Raw genomic sequence first — 23,360 nt, 5'->3', positions numbered from 1 at the left:
GGACCCCACCCGCCCGCGCCCGGGGCTCCAGACCCGCTCGTCCTCGGGCCGCCCCCACATTCCTATCCCTGCAGAGAGCCCCCCTCCCTGACCCCATTACTAGCGCTCGAATGTCCCTAACTTAAAAAATGTATCTATCTAGCGGCAGCTCTCGGATCCTGCTGGCTCTACTCTACGCCAGAGCAGCACCCGAGATGACCCAAGTCGCCTGGACGTGACCCCGACCCCCCTACCGGCCCCAAGCCCAGACTTTATTGATGTCTCAGAATACGCGAGGCTTGCTAATGCATAATACTCTCGGTCTTTATTGATATCAAACAAGGGACATCAGGGGGCCTGGAGTGCTGTATCTTAACTAGATTCTCACTGTCAAAATTCCTTTCCCGAGAGTTCTCCACCACCCCACCACCCCCATCCCCGCGACTGTCTAGGCAGCGTTGTTCCAGGGCTAAATAATTCCACGACCTCCCCCTTTCATTTACTCATTTCCTGAGGTGGTTGTCTGGGTCCTGTCGCCCCAGCTCAGAAGTCAGAATGGGCCCAGACAGTCTTAGTTCCTCCGCAATGTCCTTGTAAATCAGCCTTGTTAGCCTCTTCACCTTTGACTTTCTAACTTTTCAGGAAGGAAGGGGGTAAGGAAGTTAGTCCTTATTTGCATTTTGCACTGTCCCAAAGACCGCAGAGTCCCTCTGTAGGACCTTCCAGCAATATTTAATTTGGGGGTTACTGTGTAAGGTTATTGACTCTCTCTTAGTTTTGAGGCCTAGGATTCAGGTTCATAATCTGGGATGATTTTGTTACCACCTTCCTTTTTTTTGTTTTTTAGATTGAATCTCGTTCTGTTACTCTTGCCCAAGTCCTCAACTTCCTGCTTATCACTTTCCCCTTCAGGCTGGTATACCAGCATATTCTGGCTTTGGATCATCTGTAATTTCACTAAACCACTTTCTTCTTACATTTTGAGTCACAAAGACCCAAATGCTGGTTATATTAACTGGGGGGAATATAATTGGGTGTAGCACCAAGTGAGCATTGGGAGATCCAGCTTCAGAAGGTTGACTTTTCATCCTTGTTTTCAATTTGCCTCATGCCTTCTCTTTAAAGGACCGTCTTTGATCATAGCTAACATTACCTTTGCAATAGTAACAAGGAAACAAGAAACATGAAGTGTTAACTCCTTCTTTGCCAATACTTGCCGATACTGCTATTGGAACTGTAAGGAAGATGACATGTGGTTGAAGTAGCATTGTTATGGCAATTTCTCAGAAAAACCAGGTGGCAGAGAGATGGAGAGAAGGAGATTATCCCATTTACATGGACAGGGAGGAGGGTGTGACCTCAGTGGATAGCTCCCAAAAGACTGAGCCCCAAAAAGCAGAAGTGGCCAGGGTTTAAACTGTTTATATATGTAAGCTGGAGCTACAGCTGGTAGAGTGGGATATATGAAAGTTTTGCCAGGATCCTGGAGTTTATCAGGAACTTCTCAGAACACCAGAAGAGGGTTATGATGAACAAAATCATTGTGGTGGGCAAATTGTTCAGCAGTCCTTAGAAACTTCCTATTTCAGCATCACCATGGTAACTTATCCAGGCTTTTTCTGTGTGTGTAGTTCTTCTTGCTGACTGAAGGCGGCAGTGAAGTCAGGGCCGGATGATGTGAAATTACTGTTTGGAAAGTATGGCCTATGTCACCTCAGTCTAAAATCCAAAGTAAAAAAGTGAAAAGTAGATTCTGATTCTCAACCTCCCTCTCCAGCCCTGCCCCCCTCCAACATATTTGGTCTGAGGGTATGACAATATGTTGCTTATGAAGACTCACTTTTTTCAAACTATTGAGAAAGACCTTATGATTCTGGAGACCATGTTTTTTTCCAGATGAAAACTGGGGACATGTGGCATAATGAATACACTTGTCCCCAAAGATCCAGGGCAGGCGGTCACCATACTTTCAATGTCAGGGGGTTAAGAATTTTATAAATAGTTTCTGCTCTGTATGCAAAGGACAGGTTCCTTTCCAGAAGGCACTACTTGTGTTGTTTTTCTGGAGCTGGGGAGGAAAGACACGGCTGACTGTCCTTGTGTGACTCAGGCCGGAGAGATCACCCCAAGTCTTCCTCTGCTTCCCCGGGTCAGCACTGTCCCTGTGCTCAGAACCGTCCCTGGATGCTGTGAGTCACTGGGAATATCAATGGCTAGAAACAAACTTCGTTGCATAGTCCCTGCCTGGGTCACCCCCTAGGGTGAGTTAAGTCTTGGCTGTCAGAAACTGCTCTTGTGCCAGGAGTGCTAAGCCATATTTATTTTTACCAGGCCTCTCAGACTTTCTTGTTTGGAGTGAGAGATCCTGAAAAGCACGCCAGAATGGGCTGTTTGTCTCGCTTTTATTGTCCCCTAGGACATGCCCCCAAAAAAGTTGTAGGGGACTGCCAATTCCAGAGGGGTCTCAGAGGCATTGGTTTCCTCAGAAACACTACCCTTTCCTTCATCCTTCTAGGACAGTCCTGGGGACTGAATTTCCAAGATCAGAATATTGCCCTGAATTAGACCATCATTAATGACTCTTTCAAGGGAAGCACAGGGAGTGAGCACTACAGAAACCAGATAGAATCAGGCACTATTTGGATCGGGTTGGGTCGATAGAATTCTCTCATACCCCAGCATCATTTGACAGCCTGGGTTTGTAAACATAATTCATCTAAAAGAGTCCACGTCCTGACGCTTCGCACGTTCAGCCCCTGGTTCACAAGCAGGAGTGATTCTGCAGCTGGAGACTTTTTGGGCAAGTGGGTGCTTCTGGCCAATAACAGGTAGAGGCTACGATGCTGCTGAACCTGCTCCAATGAGCAGGAGTTATTGGAAGAATTAGTTAGCCGTAATTATTAATAATGCTGAGGTTGAGAAACCCTGCTATAAAAGAGTAATACCACAAGTCTACACTGTAAGCCTACCTAGACCTTTGTCCAGCATTCATGAACTGGGGAAGTATCTTTTCAGGTATAGTAAGTACCAGGCACTGTAGAGGTGGTGGTAACTGATGTACGGGGTCCCTGGAACCTACAGTGGGCAGATAATAGAAAGACCCCACAAATGAATTTAAAGTTATAAAGCATAGGGGTGTTTAAGGAAAAGCACTTAGATATGTGAGTTCAAGAAAGACCTGTGAGAGGCACTGACACGTTGAGTAAGAGTCATCAGGCTAATAGTGGAAGGGGAGGACCTTCCAGGCAGAAGAAGCAGTATTTGCAAAGGCCTTGAGCCAGAAAGAGTCCATTTGTGACAATATTATTAACTTTTTGCAAAGGGGAGCTTTTATCTAGGTCCAGGGGGCTACTGCTGGAGACTGCAGAAAGGGAAAGTATAAGGCAATAGTCTGATTTGCATTTCAGTCCTTTCTTCCCCTGCAAACCTCCACACCACCATTTGCAGTGCCAACACTTCTCATGTTCCAATTCAGCAGCGGTCCTCCCTCAGGATCTACAGTACTATGGCTGATTCAGTTCTTTGGCCTAACTTAGTCACATCCGGGAAAGTGGGACATTCTGCCACACGTTTATCTCCTGAAAATTGATATTCACACACCTGGCACACAGAAGTAGAACCTTTGCAATGCAAGCCTGATATATTTATTTCAGTAGCAAAGATAAATTTATACCAGCATACACAGACATAGGTCAAGGCGTAAACACTCATCTAATAACAAACATGAAGCAAGCATCTGTGTAAATGGTCTCTGATTCTGCATGTGACCCCTTACTACTCATTCTCTACCCAGCAACCAGAGTGATATCTGAAAAACATAAATCAAGTATGCTGTTACTAAGCTCAAAACCTTGCAATCAGTGGCTTCTCATCCACTTAGGATGAGATCCATACTTCTCACCTGGCCTCCCCCTATACGTCATTGGTCACTTTCCCTCTTATTATGCTCTAGCCACAATGGCTTTCTTTCTACCCAGCAACATACTGAGATGGCTGTCTCACTGCTTTTGCATGAGCAGCACCCTACTTGCAGTGCTGTTTCCCCAGACCATCTCATGTCTGGTGTCAGTTCAATGTGATAGCTTCAGAGAAGGCTCACCTGTCCACCCTAAAATTGCCTTGTCCTCACTCACTGCCTTTACCTTATTTTTAAAAAAGATTTATTTACTTATGTATACAGAACTGGGGTACAAGCCATAGGTGCAGAGGCGGTGCAGAATGGGGAGCAGAACAGGCCATTTGAGTAAGTACACTGCTGAGGGGAGCAGTGGGAAGGTCAGGAGAGGTCTACCACGCGATGTGGGTCACCTCCCTGGCCAGGAATCGAACTCATGCGGAAGTGGCTTTAGCTTCCTAGTGCTGTGCTTTAACCTGGTGGGCACCAGGGAGGGCCAGCATTTACCCTATTTTAGTGGGGATTCTTGGAGGAGCTGGTAACATTTAGTCGAGGGGTTATAGGATGTGTAAGAATTGACTAGGCAGGGCCTCTGGTGTTGCAAAGGGTTAAGTCTCAGCACTATGAAACTATCTGCAGCCTCTACAGCTGGAGTTCAATCCCTGGCCAGGGAGCTAACCAACGTGGCACAGCAGACCTCTCCTGTCTCGTCCGCTGCTCCCCTCAGCAGTGTATTTCAGTCGATCTGCCAGTTCTGCGCCCCACTCTATCTTTGGTGAATCTTCTCACCTCCCCCCACTCCACCCTGCCCCTCTAGCCTACACCCATGCTTTTTTTATGCATAAATAAATAAATCTTTAAGAAAAACTTACTAGGCAAAACTAGGTAGAGAAAAGAGCTTATGCCAAAGCAAAGGATATGTAAAAGAGCACAGTTTGGGTATACTGAGTAGGAGAGGACGGTCAGAGGATTAAGTATGTGGGGAAGAGTGAACAGTAAGGTGGCTGAAAAAGTAAGTTTGGGATCAAACTGTGAATTTATAATACACATCTGTGTTAAGGAATTTTGTTTCATCCAGAACTGGAGAGTCAGCAATGCTTTTTAAGTAAGGAAGTAACATGGTCAACTTTTAGGACAATAAAGTCTTATAATAATGTGGAGGATGGTGTGGGGAGAGAAAAAATAGAGACTGGGCTTTGGTTCTAAGATTCTGAAATGTGGGAACTTCCAAGTTTATTTCCTAGGTTTATTTAATGCTTCCCGTGGATTCCCACTCGTCCTCCTGAGCCACTTCCGTTAGCTTGTCTACACGCTGCACTGTCTCTGTGCCTTTTGTTGAGTTAGTTGCTCTTCTGTGGTGATATGGTGGTGGCTTCACACACAAAGTATTTAGGTGTAAGAATGATTTGTCAGTGCTCTCCAATTGATTTTTAATGTGCTCAGTAATGCTTTGCATGTGGCTGGTCTTTTGGGTAATGAATTTGTTCCATGAATTGGGTCCTATGAGACAACCACCAGACCTGTGGATGTAATGGCCCATGTTTTCCAGAGGGGGGATAAAAGCTATTTATTCTATTAGACAAGGAGCATGGTCTGGTCATGCTTCAGAGACTGAAGACTGCCTCTGTCCTCAAGGAACTCACAATTTAGTAGGACAGTTCAACGAATTTTTTAAATGAAATACACACTTATTAAGGTGCATTCTCTAGGAGAGAAGAAGGCACAGCTAATTTTTTTAAAGATTTATTTATTTATGCATACAAAACTGGGGTGCAGGCCAGAGGTGCAGGGATAATGAGAGGATTCACCAGAGACAGAGTGGGGAGCAGAGCAGGCAGATCGACTTAGTACACTGCTGAGGGGAGCAGTGGGTGGGTCAGAAGAGGTCTGCCATGCCATGTGGGTCACCTCCCTGGCTAGGGATCGAACTCATGCTAGTTTCATAGTGCTGTGCTTTAAGCTGCTGAGCCACCATGGAGGGCCCGGCATAGCTAATTTTTGTGGACAACCAAGAAGAGTCAGATAATCTTCCCTCTTAAACTATATGAAAATGTGATTCCCAATTCTGTTTGTAGCACTTGAAAATATAAAATAACAAGAAAATGTAAGCCTATAATTACTCTTGAGCTTCAGTTCAAGTTAAGCTATGTCCTCCTAACCACTTTCATATAATGCATCAGTTATTCTTAACTATTAAAAAATTTGTGAATATTTCTTTTTCTTTGCAAAACCTTCCACAGTGTTGTTTTATTGACCTAAGGCAGTCCAAAATGACTCTTCTGCAAATAGCATTGTAAATTTAAACATACTAATCCCACACAGTGGCATCTCATTTTGTTTCTGGTTTTTTTTTCCCCCCTTATGGAAGATAAGTCTTTTAAGAAGAGCCTAGAAGCTCAGCATGAATTTCATGACCTGCATTTCTTAGTAGCTACTTTGCCTTTAGCATCTTTTCTGCTTGATGAGTTGATAAAAGCGTGTCCCAGTTTCTTGAACCTGTTTTGTAGCATAATCCAGCCTGCATTTTTTCTCTCCTTATTGTTTCCTTGAGGTTTAACACTATCAGTACATTCAAGTTTGCTTCTCTGTAGTTTTTAATCCCAGGGAGGATTTTCTCCCCTATCAATCTCTTCGTGGGTTCTCTGTAGAGCCAGAGAGATCTATTACATGTCAACATATCCCCTCTCTTGTGAGTACTTTTCCTATTGTTTTGGGTTTGGTGTTTCTATTTCTCACGCTGTAGTTTTGACTTTAAAATTTCATGCCTTTTCTACAGTTTGACCAATTTCATTCTACTTGCTTCCCCCAGATGATTTTGTTTGTTCAGGCAAGAATTCAGAAGTGTTATGATAATTTCATAACTGAAAAACACATCTGAATTGAAGATTGACATTTTTCCCTTAGTGCTCAACGGGTCAGAGATACACACTTGACTTTAACAACTCTTGGGTATTTCCACTCTTCTTAAGATGTATGTGTGCGTGCCTTACTGAAAAATTTCCTCTACCACTGATGTGTTGCCAAAATCTATTATCATGCAATCTATGCCAGAAGAGAAATCTAAAAGTAGTTGTTCCTTCTTGGGAAAAACAAACACTACCCAGAAGGCCATCACTTATCCTTCAAAAATACTTCAAAGATTTTTAAGCCATCTATTGTGTTTGTTTCAGGTTGTAGCAACAATACCTGTTTTAGAAAAATTTGAGGATATGAAAGAGCATTAAGAAGAAAACCATAAACAGTCAGTACTTCTACTACCAGTAAGGCTACCTGTGATTTCTTTATAACCCCAAAATTTCTCAAAATCATAGTCTAATAATCTCTAACCCTTTTCTAAGTCTCCCTTCTCAATAGTCTGTTCAGGAGAGAAAGAATAGAAAACTGACTTTAAATACAAGGGTCCTTAGGATTTTTATGGAAGGGATGGAATTGTAGGAAAAACCTACAAATTGCTCCAGAGATGACATCTTGTTCTTATTTAGCTTTCTTTGAGTCATTAACAGTCAGGCGCCACTGGTGCTCAAACTTATCATTATTATAACCACAAACGGGTTAATGCTAAAACAAAGCTATATTCTTGGGGCTGGTTCCCAGCTCTGCCACACTGACCCTGGCAGCAGCACCCTCCAAGGATAATGCTCCACTCAAAATTCTCAGCTTTTATCTGTGAGCTTCCAGTGGCTGGCAGGGCAGAGCAAAGGGAAAAATAAATAAATAAAAGCCAAGTCAACAAACCCTAAAAAAAGAGACTGTGTGGTTTAGTGGTCAGACCACTAGCTTGGAGTTTGGAATAGCTCCAGTTCCAGCTCTCCCTTTGCTTGACTGGATGACGCTAGACAAGTCATTTTCCTGACAATGTTCCTTGGTTTCCTGCTAGAAAGGGAGAAGTATTTTAGAAAGTTTTTTTTTTTAAAAAGATTTACTTATTTATGCATACAGAAATGCAATACAGGCCAGAGGTGCAGGGGGGTTGAGAGGATTCCCCAGAAACAGAGTGGGGAGCAGAACAGGCAGATCCGCAAAGTACATTACTGAGGGAAGTAGCAGGCGAGACAGGAGGGATCTGCAAGCCATGTGGGTCACCTCCTCGGTGGGGATCAAACTCAAAAGCGGTGACGGCATGGCTTAGCTTCCTAGTGCAGCCTCCAACCTGCTGCGCCATTGAGGAGGGCCCTTAGAAAGTTTTTATGGGGACAAATGAAATGATCTGCAAATAGCTTCTGGTTTCCTGGAAATATAATGAAATTATAATCTTTAATAATTGCTATCCTATTATTTTATTAATAATATAGTAATGCACCACAGGTGTGAGAGTTATGAAACTTCCATCCCCTCCAGCCGCATTGGGGAGGGCGGCAGGAAGCATGGGTTGCAGAAGAAGAAGGTAAATATTTTTATCAGATTTGCAAACCTTCACAGCTAGTATCAAAGTTCATTACCTCAAGATAATACATGGTGTTCCTAGTTTGACTCTGTTCCTTTATCCTTACCACATCCCACACCCCATTGACTCAAGGGAGCCTAGAAATGAAACATACAGACAATTTTAGGGAAAGGGAGAATTAGGAGGTTTGAAGCTCCTGTTGGAGGAGACTAAGAATAGCCCCCTCAGAACACCCGGAGTAGAACCTTTTCTTTCCTTTCCCTCCCAGTAGCGGTTCCTTCCTCCCTCCCTGCCTCCTTCTCTCCCTTCCTTATCTCCTTCCTCTTTCCTTCCTTCCTCCTTTCTTTTCACAAAAAAACTTAACTTGTTGGGGGAGGGGGCTAACTAAAAATAAACGGTGAGACAGAGTGGGTTTTTTCTACAAAGTTTGAAATGTGGCAAGTACTACAGATCTCTACCCTGTTGTTGGGAGTGCAGTGGCACAAAAAAAGAATTATTTTTTGGATATCTGAGAGCTTGAAAGCCAGTGAATCTCCTCCCTTCTAAAAGAAGAAGTGAGCACTTAGGCATATGAGTTGGGGGGAAACCCCAAAAGGGGTCCTCCCTTTGCAGCATCCCCTCAGTTAAGTGAAATGTCTAGGGGAAAAAAACAAAGGAGAAAAACACTGGAAAAGGTTTCAAATAGTAAAATACTCCAAGTAAGAGTAGAAGTAGGGACTAAGGGTAAAGAGGAATTTGAGAAGAAACAGTAATGAAGTCAGAGAATACGAGCATCTTTTGTTGTCAGAGACAAAAAAGAAACATATCTGATCTCAAAGAGCTGTCAAGATCTACCTACATGGAAAAACTGTCGTAATTTAAGGCAGTAAATAATAGGGATTAAAAAGGTAACGGATATAAAATGTTTATGGGAAATTAGGGGTGAGAGGGGGCTAAAGTAGGATTATTTACAAAGTTCAAGAACTGAGGCATGGAAAGCTTGTAATAATTCGTCGACAACAGGAAAAACAAAGAAGTATGAATAGTGTGGATTCAAAAGAACCCTCCAACTCAAATTTTTCTAGGACCAAAGAAACTTCCACCTTTGCGAAGTGACTGTTCCCGGAACTGGTGTGGCCAGCTTGGCGTTGCGAGACGGAAACAGTTTGCGGGACACCCCCCCCCTCTCCTCCCATCTCTCCTCCCGCTGCGCTGGTGCCATGGCAACGGAGTGTGCCCACGACCTGGGTTCCGGAAGCAGAAGAGCTAGAGCTTGGAAGCTGCCCCGGTCAAAGGATGCTGAGTCCGGAGCGTCTAGCCTTACCGGACTACGAGTATCTGGGTAGGCGCTTCCTTCAGCTTTGGGGAAGGAAAGAAGTGCAGACGAGTTAGGCCGGGGACTGAGGGGGAGGCGGGAACCGGGTCTGAGTGGTACGGTCCGAGTGGGGTAGGGAGGGAGGGGGGCGTTCCAGGGCCTGTGTGTGCAAGGCCGAGTGAGAGGAAATCGGGGGAGCAAGGAATGCCTGAAGTGTGCAGTGTGGATTATGCGGCAAGTGGGGTAGGTTGGAATTGAGAATTTTGGAGCCCTTTTGAAGGTATTGATACGCTGGTAGCTGAGTAACCTTTAAACATGAAGTGCCAAATCAATCATTCTGAATAGTCGTTTTACCGTTATAGTGGCAACTAACATTTTCGAGCTTTACTTTTACATCAGGCTCAATACTAAGCATTTAGATGCATTCTTTATGGAGTCTTCACAACTGCCCTGGCAGAAAACACTGTGTTTGTGTGTTTTCCATTTTGCACACGGAGAAACTAAGGCTGAAGAGGTAATTTGTGAAAATCAGGCCACGCAGATGAAAAATGGAGGGACTAGACTCAGAATCTGATTTGCCAGTTCCAGAGTTGTTTTGACCACTAAGACTGTCACTGTAGGACTTTATGGCGCACTTTCAATGGATAAGGCATTTACAGGATGAATAAAAAAATGCATTTACATACATACACATATATAGATAGTCACATGCACAGTTTTTAGAGACATGAAGTTTATAGAAAATTCAGCAGAGAAAACCCAATAAGAGAAAACCCAAGTACCAGCTCTTCCCCCGTTCAAGAATTTCCTCTATTATTAACATCTGACATTAGTGTAGTACATTTGTTACAGTTGATAAATTGATATTGCTACATTATTATTTACTAAAGTCCATAGTTTACATTAGGGCTCACTCTTTGTGTTGTACAGTTTTATGGATTTTGGCAAATGCTTAATTGTAGTATCATGCAAATTATTTCACTGCCCTAAAAGTCCTATTCATCCTTCCTCTACCCCCAAACCCTTAGCAACCACTGCTTATTTTACTGTCTATAAAGTTTTACTTTTCCAGAATGTCATCTATTTGGAGTCACTGGTTACTTTTACTAAGCAATATATACTTGATGCCCTTCCAGATCTTTTCCTGGCTTGCTAACTCATTTCTTTTTATTGCTGAGTAATAGTCAAATGTATGGATGTACTGTACACATTTTTTTCAGTAAAAAGCATTTATACTTTAACATTATGAATTGATAACATGGAAACGATTCAAAAATATAAAGAAGTTTTTAGCAAAAAGAGACCTCTTATCCCTTCTCCCATCTGCCAAACTCCTATCCATCTCTGGCCCCACTGTTTCTTGTGTGTCCTTGCCAAGTTTCTTTATGTATGTACCTAGGAAAGAATACGATGCGCATTTTTTGGTCTAATATACCAGTAGTTTCTGTGTCTGTAGAGAATTTCCACATTCTTTTTTTAAAGCTTGCATAGTAGTTAAATGATTTACTTAACCATTTCTCAAGTTTCTAGCTTTTTGATATTATTAAAAATAGCCTACTGAATATCCTGCAAGGATAAATTCCACAAAATAAATTGGGACAGAGAGAGATATTAGGGTGACTATAAATATATCCCTTAATTGGAGAAAAGGGGATAATTATATCACAGAAAATTTTGTATTCAGTGAATATATTCAATAGCAATTCCTAGATTTTTGCTAAGAATATCTCTATATAGCCTTTGTGTGTGTGTGTGTGTGTGTCTCCTAGCTCATTGTTCAGTTCCTTGGGTGTTTGCTGCTTGAGTTATGTTATCTCAACGCTTAGCATGTTTGACATACTGGTGCTTTGGTGAGTAGAAGTTGTTGGTTCCTCCACTAGTGACTTTCCAAGGAGACTAATTCCATGGCAATGTTGATGAACATACAAACATAATCAAAACCTGAGGTTGCTGAAAATGTGTGAACCCTGAACAAATGCTCTTTCAGGCTCTGTTGTGTACAGCTGTTCCTTGACTCATGATGGAGTTATGTAACATTAAACCCATCCTAAGTTGAAAATATCATAGGTAGAAAATGCAGCTAATACACCCAACCTACTAAACATTTTAGCTTAGCCTCGCCCACTGCAAACATGTTCAGAACACCTACATTAACCTACAGTTGGGCGATGTCTTGAGTTTCACTTAAACAGTAGTTGTCTTCTCCACGAGGGCATATTGTAGTAATAGCACTAGCCTAGGAAAATGTCAACATTCTAAGTATGTTTCCACTGGCTGTGGATGGCTTTCACAGCATCCTAAGGTCAAAGAACTTTAAATAGTTGGAGACTGCATATAAGTGTTTTAGACTCCTTTCCTAATCACCTTTTTGGACATATTATTGCCTTAAGCAGGATCATTCCACACATTTGCTTCTTCATGGTTCAGCAGACCATACAACTCTGCTGAAATGCACATGTCTTTAGTCGAGATTATTCCCTGCCCCTTACAGTTTGAGCTGAGTAATAGTCATAGGAATAGTAAGTATTCCATACTTAGGGGCATACTGTTTTGAAGCATTCACCTCAATTTAATGATTGTTTGAAACCATGCCTTGTGGAAATTATTTTAATATAATAATTTCCCAAACTTACATTTTAAAATATTTATAGGAGCTTTTTTCTTTTCATTTCATTTCTTTTTTTTTATTTATAACAGTTTATTTTTACATCATTTTGTACATTTTTTTCCATCTCAATTGTAATCTCCGCATTCTTTTCATTTTTAACTTATAAGTTATAAAGCTATTTGCATGTATAGGACTAGCAAAGACAATACATAGTAGAGAAAATAAATTTGAAGAAACAGGAAAGTTCTAGGCATTCAGTGAAACAGAAAATGCCAATCTGAGTGCCCTCCCTTATAAGTGTACCTGGAGATCCCTTTTTAGTATTATGGTATCTATATTACAAGGATACCTATTCAATGAATATCTATAGATTTCCTATTCTACCTGCTGGCTAAGACTTAACATTTGTCTTTTTGACTACTAGCGAAGAAAACAATCTCATATTATGTTGGGTAAACTGATCTTTTCCCCATTGACTTCGTGGATTAGGAACCTATAATCATGGCCTGTTATGGCTTAAGATCTTAAGATCATCATTACAGAATCAGCTCACCGATGTTCATGCCTGCAGTCATCAGACCATACTGATAGAAATTGTGTTAATGCTCTGGCCTGAACAGAGATGAAATAAGTACAGAACTCTTTGTGTCAGACCCATGAAAAGTTTCCAGCTTGTGAAAGCTACTTACTGGGAGCCTCTGCCAGAGGCTGAGGTGTGTCTGTGTGTTTGGTTGGGTGTGGGGAGCTCTCTAGAGCCGAAGGGCAGCCTGTTCTGGTCCCAGGTTTGCAAAACACCACCTACGTGCTGACCTGAGTATAAGCGTGAGGGTGTGAGGCTTACTTTTTACCCCACCTAATTTGGTAAGACTGCTTTCATCCAGGCTCCAAGTTGCCTTTTTGGTTTCCATGGAAACTGCTTATTTCTCAGTAAGACTGGTAGTGGATTGGCATAATAGGTAACTCTAAGAAGTCAGAGATGATCTTTTTCCTTGGCAGGCTATACGCTTAGAGGACTTAATGATAAATTGAATAGTTTTTCTTTAAACTATGTTGTTTGAGCACTTATATATGCTTAATGCTATCCCTTCGTCTTCATGACCACTATATGAAGGAGGTATTATTGCTAGTCTCGTTTACCAGTGATGGATATCATGTCCTGATCACATGAGGCAACTCAATTAGAAAGGCTAATTGAGTTGTAAAAAGTCTCACACGGGTGATGGATGATGCATAGCAAAGCAGGGATTCCATAGCTTTTTTCCCCCTCCACTTAGAAAATAAAAACAAATAAACCAACTATTGTCAATAATAAAGAGGCAGTGAGTCTTGCTTTCTTGTTAAAGATGGAGCTCTTAAACAGTCTATTAGATACAAGTAAATTTCATGAGAACAGGAATTGTATTTTATTAATTACTGTATGCCTACCTTTCACAAAGTAGGCACTTAATATTTACATATAATTTACATATATGTTAAATTGACTATGAATAATCTGACTTTAAAGTTCCCCAAATGTAAGCCTCTAACAACAGCAATAAAGATTCATTGACCACTTACTATGTGCCAGACAATAGTTTAAGTGCTTCACATATTTTAGAATAATAAGAGGAGTTTCAATTGTTATCTCCTTTTCATAGAGGAGGAATGGCAGCAGACAGGTATTAAATTACTGGTTAGTATATCATGGAGCTAGAACTCTTAATCCAGCAGGTAATTCTAATCCACTGGTAAGTTCTAGGCTGTAAATACTTTGACCAAAAATGAGGGTCCAACTATTGCATAGATATGGATGGATCCTGGAGTAGGTTCAGGTGACTCTAAGGACTTAATTTAACATTTCTGCCAGGAGGGGGCATCCTAGGAATCAGTATGGATCAGGGAATAGTAAAATTCCACTTCCGTTTTGCTACTGGACTCATCTCTTGTAGGCAGGTAATGAGGAAGATAACTTTAAAAATAAAGCTTTTGGGAGAGTTTTGTGGATAATAAGGTTTGTACTTTGGGTGGCTGTGTGACCTTGAAGAAGTTACTTAACCTCTCTGTGCCTTAGTTTCCTTTTCTGCAAAGTGTGGTTAATAGTAGTTGCCTCCTACATGTAAACTTTGAGGGTAATGCCTTGTTGCTACATTGTGTCTACATTGAACACCTGGGTAGGTGCTGAATAAATACTCACTACTATTATAATACTACTATACTTTTATAAGTATATGTAATTCATCTGTGGCAATGATGAAAGGGTACCTCTCAGCTCTCCTATTGATGGTAGGCATTGGTAACTGACTCCAAACCTCTGCTCTGAATCCAGCAGCTCTTCATCTGAGGTCACTCTGCTCACAGGCTGCTCCTAGACAGTGACTCGGTGGGACGGATCATTTCTAGGAGATGCATGATTCCATCATTTCTAGGAGATGCATGATTCCTGCTATGGCAGCTGGAGCTTGAGGAATCCCATAGTGCTGGCCTCTAATACTCTCATTTTTCCTCTTTCCTTCACAATGTTCAGCCCCACATTGTATATCAGCAGCCAAGCTCCTTCAGCTCCCTCCCCACTCTCTGCCGTGGGCGGTTCCCTGTAGATATCTTTCATGTCTGATCCTGTTTTGGTGTCTGTTTCTCAGAGTACCGGGGCTAAGACAACATCCAACAGTCACTGATAGAGTCCCTTCCAGCCATCAGGTGAATACAATTTCTTTATGCATTGGCAAAGGTTCTGACATACAGCTCTTTCTGTGTGGAAGATTCTTAAGTCAGTAATCTTATTTTTTAATATTTGCAGATATCATAGTCCATGATATTTACTTGTTCTATTGCCAGAAACAGTTTTTTGTTGTTGTTGTGTTTTGGCTGAATTTGGATAAGCAAACTTATTTTTCCAAACCTAATTCCATGCTAGGAAGCATTTTTTTTTTTTTTCACAATAATCAGAAATACTTTTAGAACTGCAAAGTGCTTGGGTTGTTGCAAAAAGGAAATAAAATATTGTAGCTGTTACTCTGACTTACTAGGCTATATAATACATAGTACTAATCGCTTTAAAGTAATGATGACCACATTCACAAAGTCATCTATTCCTAAATGACCATGACACAAATTGACAGTGTCACACATACTGGCACAGTGTGGGTCAGCTTGTGCACAGCTGTCTTGGCATTTCCCAAGTACCCTCAGCCTCTGCTCAGTCCTGGCAAGGCAGCAGTTCCCATGGTGGCCCAGTTCTGGGATATTCACCGTCTCTCTTTCCAACGACTCTGTAAACTATATAATAATAACATAATAAATATCTTCTTGCTGGGAAAAAGAAGAGCATGCACTTTTTTTTTTCCAATATAATAGTTTATTTTTACATCATTTTGTACTTTTTTTTTTTCATCTCAATTGTTTCCCATCACCAAGTCACCCATGTGCCATTGCTATAGTCCCGTGCACTTCCCCCCCCCTCCCCATTTTTGATCCCATTCCCCATTCCACCCCCACAAAATATCTCTGGTATATGGCTGTTCATTCTTCTTATTATTTTCTCGCCTGATCCATTATACTCCTGCTATGAGCGAAACCATCCGGTGTTTTTCTTTTTCTTTCTGGCTTATCACACTAAGCATGATCTTTTCCGGCTCCATCCAAGTGAGCATGTGCATTCTAACACATGTTCTCCACTCTCCCCCACTGTCACCCAGGTAAGTAAATTGCAGGTGATTTTTGTTACTCTAAGGTTTTTAAATAGTTCTATAACTTTCTTACCTCACTTACCATTTATATGTTTAAGTAATCTTAAAATCTTTCCTCTAAATCAGTCCAAAAGTTGGGGACCAATTTTATTTACACAAATACAATGTTTGTTAAATGAGTAATTTTATAAAGAGTAGGTAATTGAAGCTTTAAAAAGTAGTATAGTATATCAGAAGAGTTACATGGTCCATTTGCTTCCATCTCTCATTCACCTGTTTATAGCCTTCATAAAATTACTACAGTTATCTGGTTTATCTATTTGTATACTTGTTTACAATTTCTTACTAAAATGGAAGCAGAAAGACAAGCTTAGTCTTTGTTTCTTCCTACATAGTGTTTAAGTGCTCCATGATTAAATGACTGATTCCCCCTCTCCTTTTGAATAGCAGAATAAATTGTAAAATTTAAAAGAGGGACGGAATTCAATCCAACAAATAGGTACTGAATTCCTACTATGTGAGACACTTGGTTTCCTCCTCACCTCCTTTCATGGATTAAAAAAAAAGGATGACTGGGCCCTCCCTGGTGGCGCAGCGGGTTAAAGCACTGCACTGAGAAACTAAAGCCACTTCCGCATGAGTTCGATCCCCGCCTGCCCCGGAGGTGACCACATGGCGTGGCAGACCTCTCCTGACCCGCCCGCTGCTCCCCTCAGCAGTGTACTTCGTCGATCTGCCTGTTCTGCTTCCCACTCTGTCTCTGGTGAAGCCTCTCACCCTCCGCATCTCTGGCCTGTACCCCAGTTCTGTATGAATAAATAAATAAATCTTTTAAAAAAAAAAAAAAAAAGGATGACTGTATAAAATCTATTGTATCTGGTTTTAAACTGATTATACCGAAGGCATAGCTCCTGTGTTGTGGATACACAATAAGATGTAATCCATTTTTTTAATGGTTTTATAAGAAGGAAGGAAACTTTATACAGGTTTGGGACATCTCCGTGAGATACCATCCTTAAGTTGGGCCAAGCAATATGCTTTGATTAAGACTGGAATTACCCTTGTAAACTAATCCCTGGGTCCACTAGGTTGTATTGCTCCCCTAGGGCCTTAGGAAATAGCTCAATCTGTGATTGGAATCTCAAGTCAAAACACATTTATCTGAGCAGAATTTTAATGATTTATCAAAGAGAGGAGGGATTTTCCCAAACACATCTGAACTTACCAAATTACTGATCCCATTAGCTACGTTTCCTCTTAAGCACCTTTCTTTAAACAAAGCAATTACTACTGAAATCATCAAATGTATTTTTCATAAAAGCTTGTGACTAAGTTTTTGTTTGATTAACAGAAACCCAATAAAAGTAAATATTGTTGGAGAAGGCACTTTCCAAGCCCTTTCTTTTTCCTTATTGAATTAGCTTTTTAAAAGTGCTGTTCTTTATTTAGAGTTAGAGCCTTTTTCCAGCTGTCCTATTGTATAGCTCAAGGTCTTTTTAATACTATTATCTGGCCCTGAGATTACAGGTAATTGTGATAAAACACAAGCTTCAGTTTCTGTAATCTCAGACAAAATCTGCTCCTGCTCTGGGCCTTCCTATCAGGTGTTTGTTAAACCCAGACTTGTCTCACCTGGGATACCTCACAGGTGGGCAGTAAACAGAGGTGTCTGGCAGGAATTTGGCTATACTACTGCCTTTTCTTTGCCTTTTTTTTTTTTTTAAATCATGAGGTAGAACATCTTCTGTGTCCAGCCTGCATACAAGGTGCTAATTGGGAAAATTATATATTTTAAAATAGGCATGTTTGAAACAGTAACACTTTTGAATGTGAAATGTGCCAAAGGCCACATGTCTTTGGCTTTGCCTGTCAAATGGAGGCTGCCAGAACCACTTGGCTCCATGGTTCTCATGCCTCAGAGTCCAGCAAATTGACACGTAAGTAGGCGACCCACAAAGAGGCTTAGCCCATGAGAAAGTGAGTTTGGGCGCTGGGGCTGGCTTCCTTTCTCTCTGTGTGGAGTTCTCCTGGCTTTACTTCTTCTATCCCATCTTAGTTTTCAGAAAGGAGAGATTAAACCAGGCTGGTGTTTCAGCTTGTTAACAGCACAGGCGACATGAGCTAGCACTCAGACCACTGTTCTGCCGTCACATGGAAGGAGTCGCCTTTCAGGGGAGATTATGAATGTGTATGTAGCCTCACAAGTGCACATTCTGCCTGGAGGAAAGTGCACGGAAGGGGAGGCCTTACGCTGCCACTCGGCTCTCTTTGTGGAGGGCTGCCTAAGAGCCCTTCCAAGCACAGTCAACTCTTTGGGGCTTAATGAGTCATCTTTTTGTGTGATGCCTACTTCAAATAAAAAGGGGTGGGGGGGGGGACGCACTCTTCCTCTGTGAATTGCTTTTATCGGCCCTGCAGCTTTGTCTAAAAGTTTTGTACATTCCTGATGACATCATTTACAATGTTAGTGCACAGACAGTAAACTAACATTGTAAAAAATAATTTAGCTTTCGGGCACCTAGTCGAAACTTAAATAGTCCAATTTAAAGAAGTGGTAGTAAGCTTTATAAACAGTGAGCCCATGAGCTCAAACAACAAACAGTTGAACCCCAGTTCTTTGGAATGTGATGTGCTGAGAGACAACGATGGGGAAAACTAGAATTATGAACTGTGAACTATGTGCAGCTCAGACTTGAGTCCATGTTCTGGTGTTAATCTCCAGCTGTATGTCCCAGCTAGCAGGCTTCGTGTGAGAAAGTCTTTAAGATCCTTGAGCCTGGGCATTTCATCTGTAAGAAAGGAAAAGGTGGGGCCTCTCTCCCTGGTGGCACAAGGGGTTAAGTCACAGCCCTATGAAGCTCTCCTCCGCCACTACAGGTTTGGATCTCGGTCAGGGAGTTGACCCACCTGGCAGCAGACCTCTCCTGGCTGCTCCCCTCAGTAGTGTGTTTCAGTAGATCTGCCTATTCTGATCCTCTCACTCACCATCCCCCCCACATACCCCCACCCCCAGCCCATCTCTTTTATGCATAAATAAGTAAATAAAAAAAAGGAAAAAGTAAGATTGCCACCTACCTCAAAGGAATGTTTCAAGATTGAAAAGATAAACATTTGGAGTTCTTTATCAGCAAGGTGTTTTGTAAATAGAAAATACTATTGTTATTCTCCATGACCAAATTTCCCCAACAAATGGATTTGATAAAAGCTACCCCCCAGGTGGTTGAGAGACTGAATTAATTAATATGTCAAATATCTTAACCTATTTCAGGAGATCTAAAATTGATCATCTTTGTGGACAGTTTATAAACCAATCCTGATGCGTAGACATGATTAATGGATCACGTCTTATGTGTGCAGTCAATCTTTTGCCTTGTCTTTAGTGGTTGACATGATAGGGAATGTTGATCCAAGGAAGTAGATCTTTAAAAGAATGACTGACCCACCTTTTTTCTCTTCAAGATTATGCCTACTAATAGCCTTTGGAGCTAATCTTTGTTGCTGTGCCTGGATTAGGGACTATTTTGACCTTTGCTCTTCCAGATCTGTCTGTCTGTCTATCTATTTATCCATCCATCTATCATCACATTTCTAAAGGAACAACGGAGTTATAAATTGCCTCGTCTGTAAAGAGGCCAGGTGATCCAATCTAGTCCTTCTTGCTGGTTTGGACCCCAGTTGTCTAGACTGGGAGCCTCAGAATCAAATCAGCAGTCTTTTCTCTGCACCCTTACCCTTTAGTTCTCCGGTTCGGCGCCCCTTGCCCTGCATACCAATTCTTTGCGCCTCTTTTTCAAGATGGTATTGGGTCTCCATCTTGGATGTGGTTGCATGTCCTGGAGTCAACAGCAGGGGGCGCTTCATCCAGCTCTCTCCCTTTCCATCACATCTTCGCTGCCAATGTATTTAGAAGTCGTTGGTTTTTCTGTAGGGGTTGTTGACTTTGTGCTCTTTGATTCAGTTGTCTTCACTCTGCCATCTTGCCAGACTCTATCGTGTATTTCTCTTAACTAACCCATGAGAAAGTATGATCAATATCCCTTCTGATGAATGTGAACATTACAAACAGAGAGGTAAAATTAAAAACATTTAGGAAAATACTACATGGGAAAGTATAGGAATTAAGAATGGAGTATCTATTGCAAACTGTGAAGGAAAAACCTCGTTTTTTTTCTCTTCCTTTGTGTAGGAAAACCTAGTTCTTCCCTACTGTGTTACTTCCCCGTGTGTCTTCTTTACCTTCACAGGGAACACTTGACATTTCTGGTCACTACATGTGTGGCAATTTTTCCTCACAGCAAGTAATTCTCTGTGGCACCAGTTGAGTTGAGGTGTTCTCTGGAGATACGTTTAGACACCACAGGCTCCAGGGGAGGTCCACAAAGCCACTTCCCACCTCAGATGCCAGTTGTAAGCTGTGAACTCCCCTAGTTACATATACATATAGCTCCTTTTTTAAAAAAGATTTTATTTATTTTTATGTAGAATAATGTATAAGTCTGAGGTGCTGTGAGGTGAGAGGATTCACCAGAGACAGAATGGGAACAGCAGGCAGATCCAGTGAAATGCACTGCTAAGGGAAATAGTGTGTGATGTGGGTTAGCTGGGAAGGAACTGAGGCCTCATCAGTGATAGTGCTGAGACTCAATCTCAAAGCACCAGGGAGGCCCAGGTCCAGACTGATAAACCCCTCCTCAGACTCAGTTAATTTACTAGAGCAGTCCACAGAACTGCTTGTGAAACACTTGTGGTTACATTTTACCAGAGTTGAATAAGGATACAGATAAACAGCCTGATGAAGCAATACACAAGGGAACGTCTGGGAGGGTCTTGAGTATAGGAGTTTCTGCGCCTGTGAAGCTGTGGGCAATACCCTCTTGAGATTTTTTTATGGGACCTTCATTATTGGGAATGATCAATCATTAGCTTATTTTAATCCTCTCCTTTTTCAAAAGAATAGGGAATGGAGCTGAAAAGTCCAAGATTCTGATGGCTTGTTTTTTGCTGTGTATGTATGTGTGTGTGCGTGCATGCACATGTGAAAGAGAAAGAGAGAGCAGCTTCCATTTAGGAGCCACCCAGGAGCACACCCAGAGTCACCTCATTAGGACAAAAGACATTCCTGTCAAACATGAAATCACAAAGTTTTCAGAAGCCTTACTGCAGGAACCACTTAGGAATTAGCTGGAATTTTAGGAGCACCCTGTCAGGAACTAAGGGCAGAGACAAATATATGTGTGTGTATGTGGGTATTTCTTATTATAAATCACAGTATCTCATAAATCTTAATACACAATACAAAGCAGTTTTTGGTAAATAAAAAGTAGAAATTGTATGCCCTATATTTTCAAAAACCTTGCTATAAAATTACAATGTAAGTAGAATTATAAGTAGCTGACCACAAGGGCCTTTTAAAAATTACAAGAATATTAAACTATGTTTTAAACTCCAGAACATTAAAATTTATAGGTATTTATCAAAGCAATACTTAGAGGAAAAGTTAGTGCTGCTAATACCTAATTAATAAAAAAAAGATGTTAAAAAGAGAATACTTAGAAAATTTAGAAAGTTTTAAAGAAAATAGATTAAACAATAAAAATAGACAAGTTTACTGATGATATTTTATTTTGTCTTTAGAGATTGAGTTGGCTTTGTTAAATGATCATAAATTGGGCAGAATTCTATCTAGATACTGCATGAAGATTTTTTTAACTTTTAGAGACAGTTACAGAATGTAACTATTAATGCAGAAAAACTAATCAACCATCTGTCAGTGTTATTGACAACTTGTATTAATGAAATCAGCAACTTTAAGGGTCTAACTTAGTAAAATATTATAAACGTATATAGTTATATAATCATGACCACAGTCAGATATAAAGTACTTTTCATCACCTGGAAAAATTTCCTTATGTTCTACTATGGACTAAATGTTTATGTGAGTCATATGTTGAAGCCCAGTAATTTTGGAGGTGGGATCTTTATAAGGTTATTAGGTTGTGAGGGTGAGAGAGCGATTGATTAATCGATTAAGGAGATAGCAAGAAAACACCATATGCAAATCTTGAAAAGGACCTTCACCAGATGGCATATCTGCCAGGATATTGAACTTACACTTGCCAATTCAGTGAGGGGGAGAGGGGAAAGGATTCCCCGGAGACAGAGTGGGAAGCAGAACAGGCAGATCTACTGAAACACACTGCTGAGCGGAGCAGGGTGCGACACAGGAGAGGTCTGCTGTCTCATATGTGGGTTACCTTCCTGGCTGGAGATCGAACTCAGGTGAGAAAGATGGCAACATGATAGCCCTAAAATTTAATCCATGGGCCACCAGGGAGCTCCATAAGTAATCTTAAACAGAATGTTGCTAGAAACATGGATGATAAACACCATTCTGATGAAGACTTAGGTGGAAATGAAGAACATGTTACTAGAAACTGGGGAAAATTAATCCTTGTTATAAAGTAGCAAAAACTTGGTTCAGTTGTGTTCTGGTATTCTGGTAGAAAGTAGAGACGAAAGTGGATATTTAGCTGAGGAGATTTCTAAGCTGTATTGAAAGAGTGACTTGCTGCCATCTGAATGCTTACAGTAAAATGTGAGAACATTAAGACAGAGTTAAGCAAGAAAAAAAAAAAGAAAGAAAGAAAAACAAAAGAAAAGAGGAACCATAGTTTAAAGATAAGGGAAATTTCTTAGCCTAACTCCTGAGCTGGAAACCAGTCTCCTTCTCTTGGACTGAAACTTACTGCATTGGTGACTCGGGTTCCCAAGTCTTCAGACTTGGACCGAACTCCATCACTAGCTTCCCCGGGTCTTGGGCAGGCTCACAGCAGATTATGGGACTTCTCAGTCTCCATAGTCATGTGAGCTGGTTCCTCATAGTAAAACAATCTCAGTTTCCCTTTCTCTCTCACTGGCTTTTTGCCTCCTACTTCCCCTTCCCCTTCTCCTTCAGTCGAATCTGTCCCCTAATTCCTTAAACAAGAGGTAAATTATGTATATTCTACAATGAAATATTAAACTGCAATGAGAGTTACTGAACAACCACTCATAGCCATACAGATGAACCTCACGAAGTTGAAGACACCAGACACAAAAAACAGCATACTGTATGATTCATTATTTCTCAGCAGCAGAAAAAACTAATCTGTGTATTTACCCTTGGTGATGGTGGGGAAGGGAGGGGAGCTGAAGGAGGAGGAGTTTTCTAGGGTGTTCATTTTGAGTGCAAATTCACATTTCATTAATATTATAAACTTAAAGTTAAAAAATATGTTGTAGTGAATTTTTTAAATAAGCCAAGTGAACTAGAATAGAGATTGCAGAAATAGGGCACATATTCATTTAATACGTGACTAAGTGTAAAAATGTGACAAATTCATTAGTCATAATGACTGGAAGGAATATGGAAGAAATTAAAGTTAGATTTATACCTCCTACCATATGTTGCAATGAGTTTTAGTTGAATTAAAATGTTAAAATACTTTTATACTTGTAATGGGTATTTATGATAATATGGTATATATTTAATATAT

At 41.0% G+C, this 23,360-nt stretch overlaps 2 protein-coding genes across 6 annotated transcripts in view; one reads left to right on the top strand and one right to left on the bottom strand.

The window, feature by feature from the left end:
- Nucleotides 1–6,986, bottom strand: part of LRP4 (low density lipoprotein receptor-related protein 4) — a 55,701-nt gene extending 48,715 nt beyond the window's left edge. Inside the window, exon 1 of the mRNA XM_012725182.1 lies at nucleotides 6,865–6,986. Coding sequence (XP_012580636.1) covers nucleotides 6,865–6,986 — 122 coding nt within the window. The remainder of the gene's footprint in view (nucleotides 1–6,864) is intronic.
- A 2,432-nt stretch (nucleotides 6,987–9,418) lies between these two features.
- Nucleotides 9,419–23,360, top strand: part of LOC101629986 (chromosome unknown open reading frame, human C11orf49) — a 136,808-nt gene continuing 122,866 nt past the window's right edge. For 4 of the 5 annotated variants that reach the window (XM_012725417.1, XM_012725416.1, XM_004682851.2 and 1 more), the window contains exon 1: nucleotides 9,420–9,579. In XM_012725417.1, coding sequence (XP_012580871.1) covers nucleotides 9,458–9,579 — 122 coding nt within the window. In that variant the 5' untranslated portion in view covers nucleotides 9,420–9,457. Of the gene's footprint in view, nucleotides 9,580–23,360 lie in introns of all 5 variants that reach the window. The other variant, XM_004682852.2, reaches the window with a different exon arrangement.

The sequence above is a fragment of the Condylura cristata genome, unplaced genomic scaffold (assembly GCF_000260355.1).
Source record: "Condylura cristata isolate star-nosed mole 26May11 unplaced genomic scaffold, ConCri1.0 scaffold00015, whole genome shotgun sequence".
NCBI lineage: Eukaryota > Metazoa > Chordata > Mammalia > Eulipotyphla > Talpidae > Condylura > Condylura cristata.
The sequence above is the reverse complement of the archived record's forward strand: the minus strand, read 5'-3'. Positions and strand labels throughout refer to the sequence as shown.